General features: G+C 41.4%; 1 protein-coding gene across 1 annotated transcript in view; it reads left to right on the top strand.

The window, feature by feature from the left end:
* Positions 1-1,362: 1,362 nt before the first annotated feature.
* ank1b (ankyrin 1, erythrocytic b) overlaps positions 1,363-12,474 on the top strand; it is a gene marked incomplete at both ends in the record, with an annotated part of 76,393 nt that continues 65,281 nt past the window's right edge. The window contains one exon of the mRNA XM_083929458.1: positions 1,363-1,488. Within this exon, the coding sequence (XP_083785584.1) occupies positions 1,363-1,488 (126 nt within the window). The remainder of the gene's footprint in view (positions 1,489-12,474) is intronic.

Here is a 12,474-nt window from a genome sequence, read left to right as displayed (position 1 = left end):
TATTGAAAATTAAGTAAACGAGTAAGTAACATGCATTAAAAATGAGTATAAAATAGATATGCTGTTAGCAGTAGATTTAGTTTCACCTGGGTGTTTTTGATAGACAGCAAATCATTTCAGAGCTTAAAAGGAATTATTAAAAATGATAGGCCTTTTAAATTGGATTCCATTGCAAGGCCTTGGTCCTTGTTAACTTCCTGTCAGCTGATGTCATTCACACTCATTGCAATAGGAAATAGGACACATTTAGAATGTTTATGTTTACATAATCTGATGGACATCAAAACAAAAGCGATGACAATCTTTCTGCATTTATCATCTTTAAATCCTATTGTCCCTCCATGCTGTTGTTTACTCATCTGCTACTGAATTGCAACATCAAACAGCCGCAAGTGACCTCTGATATGATGGCGAGAGGGAAAGTGGTGGAATGAAAGGGGAGGGAGAGGACATGCAGTTTTTATGAAGCATTCATGTTGTTGATGTTATTTCTGCTGTCTGCTTCTGACACTAAAACACGAGGGAAGTAGGTTAATGTATGGCACCATGTTTCCGTGCCACATTATCACCAACCTATGATAGCCAAAAAGTGACCAAGCTGTGCAAAGAATCATCCCGCAAAAGAACAGACACTATAACATAAAAGATCAATCTCTATTTTACAAGCTTTCATCTCACTCACTGCTATTCTTTCTCTCCATCTGTTTCCAGGTGGAAGCTGCCATGGAAAAGCCATGGTCAGGGAGAGGAGAGGAATATTTTTTGAAGGCATCCCTCAGCTTTGGCTACCTCATCTTTTGTACCTCACTTACACAAGGCGCAGCAACTGTTATTGTGAAAGAAAAGCAGTTAGCGGGGAAGAAAACTGTCAAAAGAGGAGGTCATTTGACAGAAAAAAAAAGAGGGAGCTCTGCAGCAGGATCCCCACCGCGCTGAGGTCTGCGTGACTGGTCTGTGCAAGCAGAGGGAGGAGAGAGGAGAGAAAGGAGGGGGAGGGGAGACAATTCAGCGCAGTGCAAGCTGACTGGATGAGTAGCAGCCGCGGCACAGGCAGCAGCATCAGCACCACTAGCCGTAGCATCTTTTCTTTGTGGCTGCTGGAGGCTGTCTTGTGGCTGCTGTGTCCATATACACACACAAATATCTGGACACAGACATCCCGCTGCTAGACGTATACGCACACATGTCGTGGTGGCCACCTGAGAAGAGGTAGTAAGTGACGGGGCTCAGGGGGGACAGAGGGACACAGGAAGAGGAAACAGGGACGACTGGTGATAGTGCAAACGAGAGGAGGGCTGGAGCGACACTGAGTAGAACAGCAGCAGCAGAAGCAGCAGCAGCAGCAGTAGTAGCAGCGGCACCATGGCGCAAGCCGCCAAGCAGCTCCGTAAGACCAAGGACCTCGCAGAGGCCGCCGCCCAGGAGCAGAGGGAGAAGGAGGAGGAAAAGATAAAAAAGAGGAATCGCTCCAGGGACCGCAGGCGCAAGGTATGGCTGGCTGTCTCAAGAGACAGGGGAGGTGACGGCATTCCTTACATCCATCTTTCTCCCTCTACGTGCCTTTCTCTATCTCTCTAGGGTCCTCTCTGTCACTGCATCTATTGTGCTAGATTGGCGAGGATGAAATTACACATGTATAATTACACAGTTGGTCCTGCGGCCTCAGCTGGTGGGTGTGTGTGTGTGTGTGTGTGTGTGTGTGTGTGTGTGTGTGTGTGTGTGTGTGTGTATGGGTAATCACTCAAGCACATATGCTCTGGCACAGGTTGTGCTTGCACGGTCAGATATCTAGCCATGGGGGAAGGAAAAGGAGTCTGATGATGATTATGTGCCATAAGAGGTGGTACCAATATAGGCTGTTGGTTAAATAACAGGTAATGTCAATGTCAGTGTTCTCTAACAAGCGTTTTTGGAGGATTTGAGCCTTATGGGTGTAGCTCATTCATATTAATGCAGTGCAAGTTCAGTGTACTGTACGTACATGTATTTGTATGCATATAATCCCGTCTCCATTCACACGCTCTGCATCTTTCCCATAAAGCTGTGTTGGTCAAAGATGTAGTGTCTTCTCCCATATTACAGATTTTTTTTTTTCATTGGGGAAGATGTAAAATGGAGGGGGAAGATGGAGGTACACTCTTATAATAGATGAAATGTTAACTCACCTTTTTTTAGGGGGGATTTTTGTGCTACATGTATCGTTCTATCAAGTATTCCAAGATAATTCTATATTATTTGCTGCTTGTATTAATAATCAGATGTGTTATCAAAAACGCGGCACGCAGAATATTATCCGGTAGGCACGAGATCTCTCAGTCACCCCTCTGTCTCACTTCTCCCCTGCACTCTCCCACTCTGGTTGTGCCTTTAGGTGTAGATTTCTATTGGGGTTGCGCCGCCTTGCACTCATGCTTTGTGGCACTGAAATGATACATATTCTATTGTAAAAGGTACCTGTTGAATGGATTAAAACACTTTAAGTGGAATTAACAACATTATGCCACGTACAGAGGCTCAGTGTTCAATCCATTACCAGCTCTCAATTGCTTTCGTTCCTCCTGCAATATTTCTGGGTGCATATATGGATGTGGAGTCATGGGCAACAGAGGATAGACAGGTCTTTTTATATTCACTGTGAGGTAGATGTGTGTGTGTGGGGGGGGGGGGGGGGGGGTCATTTGTCTGAAAGACAGAAACAAAGGAAAAGAGCTAGTACAAAGAATGCGGAGAGAGCTTGGGTGGTCATGGAGTGTAATCAGTGTTCTGTATTTAATATTCCTTCAACATAAAACAGATTGTCTGTCCTGACTGCAAAGCTGCGTGTGTTTGCTAAGGGTTTCCGAGGCCAAGCAGTAGGCTTTTAGCAGTATGTTTTAGTGGTTTACTTTTTGTTGAAAAACCTGGCAATTGGATGAAAATGCGGTGATGTAGTGAGGAATTTCAATGTATTTATTCTACAGTAACATCAAATCACTCATGTTTACTGTATGGTGTCAGCAAAATAGGCCATCTATAATATCCCTCATGCACACTTCTAATATTCTAGGTAAAATTTTACAACTTTAATTGATTTTCACTGTAGAACAATATGCACCAAATCCTTCTTCTGTTAAAGTGGGAATTTATTCAGGGTGGTAGTCTGTAGTTTCACAACAACCCTTCCTCTCAACTGGCTCCTTTCGCAAAGAGTTCCTTTTGCTTGACTGTAAAAATTTGCAAAGCCAAACCCAATCACTCAATTCATTTAAAAAAGGGGAATGTGCTCCTGCTTTACTCCCGTAGTTATACATTGATTTCATGTATAAATCAGCAAGAACTTTCCACTATTTGTATCACAGTTATTCTAAAAAAGCAAGGGAGGGAAAGGAATGTACAACATCAGTTTAATTGTATTGCTTGGTCTACAGGATTTCACAGCTTAAGGCACGTTTGATGCAGCAATATGGGAGAGTTTGGAGCAAAAAATAAACCCGTCTCTGGTTCACTGCTTCTGTCTGAGTGGCCTTTCTCCCTCACTTTCACCTCAATCATCAACCGTGCCACTTTGAGTCTCTGTTCTCTGTGTATCTTTTTCGAAATCTGTCTTTCTTCCTCCGGTTGATTGTTGCTATGCACCCAGAAGGAGTGAGTAAGCGACTAAAGGAGACAGAGAGGGAAAGAGGAGGCACAGGCAGATCTTAATGTTCTGGGGGATGTTAATTAGCTCCATTCGATGTAAATCAAACTCGGCAGCAAGGCATCTCTCTTCCTTACTCCTCCCCTTGCACAAAGGTCATCTACTACAGTGCCAACAGAGATCGGATCATAACTCTGGATAGACGGGACATTAATGTAGTTAGGGGATCTGCAAAGAATGTGCCTCTGCTAGCTCTGCTGGTTATGGGGCATACCATGCAGACGCAGAGTCGTAACTTTAGATCATAACCTCTATAGTATACTTATGTCTTGTTATCTATCCTGTCTTTCCTCACTCATATCTGAAAGACCTGATTGGAGGTGATACGATAACAATACAAATACTTGTGTGCAGCTCACTTTCTGACAATACAATACATCATTGATCACTGGTGTATGTTTACTACTCACGGGTCACAACAGTCTGATGACTTTAATTGATTGTGCTGCTATGAATTAGGGATTCCCCGATCAAGTTTTATTGGCCCTGATCGTGATCAAGTCCATTGACATGATCTCCTGTTACAGAGTTCAATCTGATATGTCTCATATATACTGTTTACCATTTTATTTAAGGTTTTTTTTTCAGTTTGTGACTTTTCACTTTGTGTGTGTGTGTGATCATCGCAAAAATGTGGTCCTGGAGACACACTCCTGCTCGGTATTTATATGACTGTCTGCGGGCAGATTTTATCACCACAATAGCGTTGCAACCATGCAAGACACAGTCATTAAATGTTTCAGGTGTGTAGTTGAGATCAAAATGAAGGCAAAGTTCTAACATGGGTGTGATCTGAGCGAGGGAGCCGAAAGTAGAGGGTTAGAAATTTGGGAGGGGGCCTTGGCCCCTGCCACTTTTGCTCTCTCGCCCTATTTGGCGTCACGGCTGGTGTTACCCCAACACAAGATGGACAGCTGTAGACTACTAACGCACACCTACTTTTTCACAAGTTTCTTAATCCAAATACTGGAGGTCCTGGTTCAAAACTATTAAATGAATCATCTTCAATTACTTATATGATATGAATTTGAATTTTGATTGCAGAATTCATCTTCTAAAATTTGTGATAAAAATCTTGAATAACAGGAATCCGGACCCCAATAACCTGCACAAATCCACATTTTAATTTATATTTTATAGTCTATACTTATAACTTTTAAATGTTTCTTCTATTTAATTGTAACTCCTAAATTCTGTGTATGTGTATATGTATATCTGGCTATTTTCTGCATCTGCACAAAATCACGAGGTCAATTCCTGGTATCTGATTCTAAAATTGCTGTGACACTATAAGCTAGAGAGAAGAAGCCTTACTCTCTTGGAGTTGTTGGGACTAAAAAAACACTCACGATTGCACCATTGTGGAACAGACTCGAACTTCTTTTCTCACAAACCGTCCTGACCAAACAAAGGCACCAGTTTCTACAGAGCACTTTAACCAGACCACAGACAAATGTACTTTTCGCCTGTTATCAAGCTTCTCACAGAATTAACATTAATAAGTGAAAGCTGATACGACCTGCCACCAGCAACATAAATCATTTAAAGTCAGTCAAAATGTATGGTCTGCTCCGTCTAAGGGGAGGAGAAGCGGGAGAAGAAGTTACTACCTCAATGTCTGACATTTCTACAATCTTATGTATAGTATAAAATGTCCAAATGTGTGTGAAGATTTGGTCTTATGAAATGCAATAGCTTGTGTGCAAATTTGAATTCTAGCAGAGTTCCATTCTGCACCATTAAATATGTTTAAATCAAAGATTTACTTGGACCACAGTCAGCTGGGGTGCGGTGCATACCAATAATGAGATATTCACATAGGGCAAATGATTACGCTTTGATGAAATAAGAATGGAATAATGTGAATGAAGAAGTACAATAAAGTGCTGGGTCATCTTCAAATTGTACTAGAGATTGTTCAGGTTCAGTTTTCAGTTCTCTGTAACCAATAAGGATAGACTAATCTGGGACATGAAACCTTTTATTGTAGTACGTCAGCATGAAGCTCCTTTGGCCTGTACATGTTCTTGTTTCCTCCAGGCCTGCACTTATTACAATGGATCCAAAGATCTGCTAATGGAAAGTGTATGCTTTTCGTGTGTGTGTGTGTGTGTGTGTGTGTGTGTGTGTGTGTGTGTGTGTGTGTGTGTGTGTGTGTGTGTGTGTGTGTGTGTGTGTGTGTGTGCGTGTGTATGTTGTTGTTTGCTAGTGTTTTCAAAGGAGCTGAATGTGTGCATGCGTGCACATAGTTTGTGTGTGAGTGAAATAACAGTGCCTCAGGGTATCTCATTCCACTTTTATGTAACCTTATGGATACCCAACCATAATTAGCCAAAACCCTCTTCTGTCTCCCTCCCTGTTTCTTTGTCTCTCTGCCCACTTTTATCCTGACACAAAACAACACATGGGACGCTGACATCAGAAATACTTTTCAGTTATCTCTAACTTTGGCAAATAAAAGTGGTATCATCTGCGTAAATATATATTATTCCAAATATGGTTTAGAAGAGAGGAAAATGAATCTTCCATCTGCTATTTTTAGAGCTTTGGTATTTAATGTTATTTCAGTCGAAACCTGTCATTTGAAAAACAGTTTAATCATACACTTAATCACATAGTTTTGACTGAAACATTACTTCTCTGACTGCTGGGAACTGCATCATTTTTTTTAATGAATTGATTTACTCCTGGTGAGACAGTTTTAAACTACCAAAAGCACAAAGTATAGATTCAAAGGTTATTTGACTAATCGATTAGTCGATTGTCAGAAACAGAATCAACTATTTTGATAATCAGTTAATCGTAGGAAGGTAATGACTTTGTACCTCACTTACGCAAAGTGCAACAACCGCTATTGTGAAAGAAAAGCACTTAGCAGAGGAGAAAACTTGAAGAAGAGGAGAACATTTGACAGAAAAGAGGAGCGTGCCCTCCCGCAGGATCCCCACAAAGTAATTTTTCACACAAAATTGATAGAAAATACTGTTTTTTGCCTCTAAAATATGGACATTTCCTGCTTCTCTCTGTTTTTGTTTCACATTAAATTGAATATCTTTGGGTTTTGGGCTGACAAAACAAGACATTTCAAAATAACACCTTGGGCTGGGGTGGACATTTTTCACTATTTTCTGATATTTTATAGACCAAACGATTATATAGAGAAAATAATCGGCAGAATAATTGATGATGAAGTAATCATTAGTTGCAGCACTATCACATGAAAGCATAGAGTATTGTGCTCCTCAGTACACAGGGTGATTGAAGACTTAATATCACCGTCTTCTCAGCTGCTGAATTTGACAGTTTCAGAACCTGAACTCTTTGAACTAAACAATTGCAGATGGTTGCAAGTCCACTGTGTTTAAATACAGTATTGTATGCTGTCCCATATTAAAAAAAAGACTTTGATTCACTGTGTATTTGAAGTGGAAGGGGGGGCGGTAATGGAGTATGTTTATTTCTTCCTATAACAGTGGGGCTCTTAAGGATGTGCCCTAGAATCCAAGGGACTAATGTATCTGATTTGTCCTTTGGGTTCACCTGTGTATTTCTGCAAATAGATGTGCACAAACCTCTATGAATGTACTCATACATTCTTTTTTTTAATATTGCGGTCATTAGTTAGTCGCTTATGTAAAGAGGAATTCATATTTTGTTTACCACTGGGAGGCAGTTAAACATCAAAACAAGGTGACATACATACTGGTTAGGTGTTATTGCTAACATGTTAGCCACAAGCATCATACACAGAGTAACATTAGCATTAATTTGGAGTTATATTCACAGAAATATGAAAAATGGTATTTTCTCTTTCACTGCCCTTTGCCCTTAACTCTGTTTTGGTCACCACTAACTCCTGATAAATGTGTCTCTGTCTTGCGAGTCTAGCTTGCTAGCTATCTTTACCAGATAGCTGCTACGTTTTTCTGTGTTTCATTTGGTGCTGGACAAATAGTGTACAATGAGTTTTTCGGAACTGTTTTTTTTTAAAATATGACTCAACTGCACAGCTGAACAAATTATGAAGTCTGTATTGTTGCTATTAAAAGGACATATACAGTATACATACAGTATATATAACTATTTTTATATGAATAATTTTTGCATGATGAGTTGTACTAAATTAGGACCGGGCAATATGGCCTTTAAATAGCAAACTAATAATTAGTTAATAATAAGAATAATTCATCCAAACTATGCACTGCACACACTACTGTTGTTTAATGTGTGCAAATGTGTAGTTATCTGCCTGTTTTTTTTTCAACTCTGTTCACTCAGAACAGTCTTACATATATAGTACACGACCAAAAGGAAATTTTGTACATGAGATCTTGAAATCCTGTAAACATTATTAGTGAGCTCCGACTCACTTTCACCAAGACAAGGGGGGGCTACAAATCCTGTTACTACCCAGCATTTTCCTCGCCAATGTACGATGTTCTGGTGAACAAAATGGATGAACTACAACTGCAGATCACTGCTCATGAATGGATTATAGTTTGAACATCATGATTTTCACTGAAACATGGCACAACGGCGGGTGACGGGATGCTGTGTCCTCCAGGTGGATAGCACAGCTGATGTGTACAGTAAGACCACTGGGGGGTGAGGATGCATTTAAGTAAACAGGGCTTGATGTACGGACACCTCTACAACCACTTATTGTCACATATAAACTTGCTTTCGCGTTCATTTCCCTCTCAGGACTCTTTCCCTGTTTCCTTCTGCCCTCCAGATAACGTTGCAGACACACGCCTCATTTTTCACACACACACACACAGTCGCCCAGGAGTAATGTGGTATGGACGGGCTGGGGAGTGTGTATACTGTTCAGCACAAAGTTGGCAGATTAAAAAATATTACATGACAATATAAACAAGTATATTCATATATATCGCCCACCCCTATACTAAATACAAGTCCAGCTGGTGCAGGATATCTTAAAAGCCTCTACATTGGATCAATTCTGGGAAACATCTTAGAGACATGAGATGCATGCTTTTGGCTGCCATAGCATTATGTCTATTACGTAGCATAATGGTGTGAGCTGGTGCCTTTTCATCACTGTTGAGGAAAGGGAGAACCAGATGAGCCAAGGTCGAGCAGAGCAAAGCAGCACTCAGCCCAGCCCGTAGCAGCCACAGACTATATTTACCTGGCAGCCTAGGATTACACTGCATCTGAGACCAGAGCTACCCATCCATCTACGCACCACCACTGTTGAGCACTTGCTCTGATATGCTATCTGATGTTGCCCAGGATCCGTACCTGCTTAAACAACATAGGAAGATTCCAGAATAGAAGCACGAGGGCCGTTATTTATCAGACCTCTCCGGGGGCTTAGATAGGACGCCACTCCGTCACGTATTTCGGATCTAGAGATCGAAGTGATTTTAGATAAGAACGTCTTGTCAGACACCTTTGATAGATATCAGGAAAGTCTTTTTGCTCTGATAATGCAAAACTTTGGTAGCCATTCTGGCTCTGTGCCTGCAATTCCGGTACATTTATGTCTTTAGGATCCAAAAGAAAAGCTCTTGTGTATGGGTTGAGGGTGTACTGTGGCTTTTAGAGAGTCTAGCCCTATGCTACACTGTATCTCCGTGTCATGTTTTGATTTTCCAAGTATTGAGCATAAGCTGCCTTACTAACTCAAACCAGACTAAAATTATAAGATCATTTTCCACTTTTGCATTGACTCTATATTTAGTTTTTAGCAGTTTTACCATTGTTTTGCACACGAGCAACAGTTGCCGTGGTCAGAGAGTCACTGTGCTGATGGCCCATTAGATCAATGTGCAGTCGTTGAGTTCCTCAAGTGTCACAGCTCATCTGCCAGCCTGTAGCTGGTAGTCAGTGCATCCATCACCATTGTTAGCAAGGCCAACCAACATGAAGCCCTGGCACGCAGAGGAAGGAGTAACAGCTGTAAATCTTTTCTGCAAAGTTTATTGTGACCCTGGGGTCAGTCAGCAGGCAGTCCAAAGTGACTGATGTTACCATGGTGATTACGGTGTGACACTACACGTGGCAGGATGATGAGATGGATGAGGGCATGCCTTGGCTGGCGATAAGTGAGGGTAGAAAAAAAAGCGTGTTGCTTTAGCTAAACTCTCTCTCTCAAAAAAAACTGTTGTGCATGGTCCCAGATTTATGCAGATGCTGAGTTTCATGTCAAGTCACAGTGCCGCTGATGAGACGGCATCAATAAAGAAACATGAATCAGACAGCAGTTGTTGCAATTTTTCATTTCGCATCACAAGCTGCTCCATTTCACATCAAAAAGGACATCAAAAATATGCAAAAATTATAAAACACATCTAATTAAATTGTCCTACATACAGTATATACCTCGTACTAATGTTGCACCTGACTTATCATAGGTCATTAGCAAAATCAGTATCTGAGCACTGTTAATTACTAAGAATAATTAAAGGAAGAGTGAAAGTAATACGGACTGGCACAGTGCCCCACACACTCTGATCTGCCCACAAAGAGCACCCCCACACACACTTAGAGCTGGAACTGGGCATTATGTAATGGAATTAGTGCTCCTCAAGGTCTACATGGATCATGTGGCCTGCAGGAGCCCACTAATGCACCGAAGCAGCCGCTCTCAGGCACACCCTGACTCCATCTCTTTACTGCAGTGTGTGTGCTGGCTAATGGACGTAATGCATGATCAAAAATCCTGTACCGTAGTTCATGTGGTGGTAGTGCTGTGAGATGTTTTCATTATTTGTTTGCACATTGTAGAATGTAGTGTGTAAAATGTAGTTCAACTACATATGACTTGAGATTGATCTTACGCAGTGAACACATCTGGATTTTATAAATATTGAGGATAATAGCAAAATGTGGGTGAACGCGGATACAGTAGAATGCAATTTCATATAACTGCCCTGCACAATGTAATACACTACCTCTTTTAAGACTATATTGTTCGAATCCTGGACAGTCCAAAGACATGTACGTGTTAAGTTAATTGATGACTCTAAATAGCCCGTAGGTGTGATTGTGAGTGTGAATGGTTTTCTGTCTCTGTTCGTCTCTATGTGCCCTGTGATAGACTGGCGTCCTGTCCAGGGTGTACTCCGCCTCACACGATGTCAGCTGGGATTGGCTCCAGCCCCCCTGCGACCCCCGATAGGGACAAGCGGTTGAAGATGGATGGATGGTTGAAAATGTGTCAGAGGTAGAGAGAGAGAGAGAGGTGTGGATTCAATTAACTTACTGTATTTGTTTTCTAACCAATATATTGATTAGTCAGAAAATTCCTGCGTTAAAGTTACAGCAAGGAGCTTTTAAATAGTAATGAAACAGTCTCAATTGAATACTGATGCCTCCATATGACACATTAAGCAAACGTTGCATATATTGGCTATTTCTAAAAAGTAATCCCCCTGCAAACTCAGACAAAATTATTTACGGCATGCAGGATCACCAGAAACTCCTCCAGCTCACACTCGAGCAGGGCAACCAGCACGCCACAGGCAGACTGCCAGGACCTGCTGCAGTAAAATGAAAAGTTTTATAAAGAGAGTCATAAACCTTTGCCCAGTCTCACCCTCTGGGTGTGGCTTCTTCTTTTGTTGGAGGCTACAAAGATTATTAGCTTTCCAACAAAGGTAGGCAAGGACGCAAGTCAGAAATCTGTGAGGAGAAGCTCAAAACAAGTCATACCATGTGATTTTATTGTTTGACTGCTTCATTGACTGGTTTGTGATGTCATTTGTGTAGCAGTTATATATATGACTGAAGTGGTCTTTGACAAGTACTGTCGCCTTATTTCCCCCATTGAGGCATGCACGTGTGTATGTGATTTAATTGGTCATGTGTGTGCGTGCGTGTGTATTTGCACGATGAGGAGGGTGTCGTGTCACTGGGATTGCTGCCTGATGGAAAATGTAATGGCTCCTCTCTTTTCATACTCATCACTCAGTAACCAATCTATGCTGGAGGACACATTCAACCACACATCCTGATGAGAGCAGAGTGATGGGGTTAAAGAGGAATATGTACTGGAAACAAACAGTATTGGTTTTTAAAATGTATAATACTGAAGTCTAACATCAGCTGTGTTTTTTGTTTTTTTTATCCGAACATGCCTGCCAAAAACAGCTGCCATTCAGTCACTGATAGCACTTCACGCTCTGATCCGAGAGAGCTTGCATCAGCACTCACTGATGGCAGCCGGGCTGGGAACAATTGCAAGGGGAGACAGCTTGAAGCAAACCCAAACTGATTGTTCCTCCTCACTTGACTCTAAGTCCTCCTCATACCTCCACTACTTTTTTCCTCTCTCTCTCTCTGTATCTCTCTCTATATATATAATTCCATCTTTCTCTTCCCCCGTGGGTATGATTTATTGTTGGGTCTTTCTGGTTGTAAATTTGTCATTAGGCCCATGAAATGTCTGGAGGAAAAAAAAATAAAAAAAAATCAGTAAACAGTGGTCGATGTCTCTTTGCACTACCCTCCTCTTCTATCTACTGTACAGAGGCATCGAGTTGGAAAATGCACACTGCATTTGTATAAATACTTCATTGCTAATTCAATTTTAAACTCTAAATGCAAGAAGGGGGGAGTGAAGCAACTATTTGTTCTTTCACCACACCCTCAGCACTTTTCTCCCTCAGCTACCTTTCTGTCTTTTTCCTTATCCCTGCTCTTCTCATCGTCTATCTCTGCATCTCGCCATCTTTGTCTCCTGTCTTCTTCTTTCTCCTCCACCTCTGTCTTCCTTCTTTATCCTGTCTAATTAACTGTTTCCCTTCCCAAATGAGAGTTCCCAGATG

The sequence above is a fragment of the Echiichthys vipera genome, assembly GCF_963691815.1.
Source record: "Echiichthys vipera genome assembly, chromosome: 16".
NCBI lineage: Eukaryota > Metazoa > Chordata > Actinopteri > Perciformes > Trachinidae > Echiichthys > Echiichthys vipera.
The sequence above is the reverse complement of the archived record's forward strand: the minus strand, read 5'-3'. Positions and strand labels throughout refer to the sequence as shown.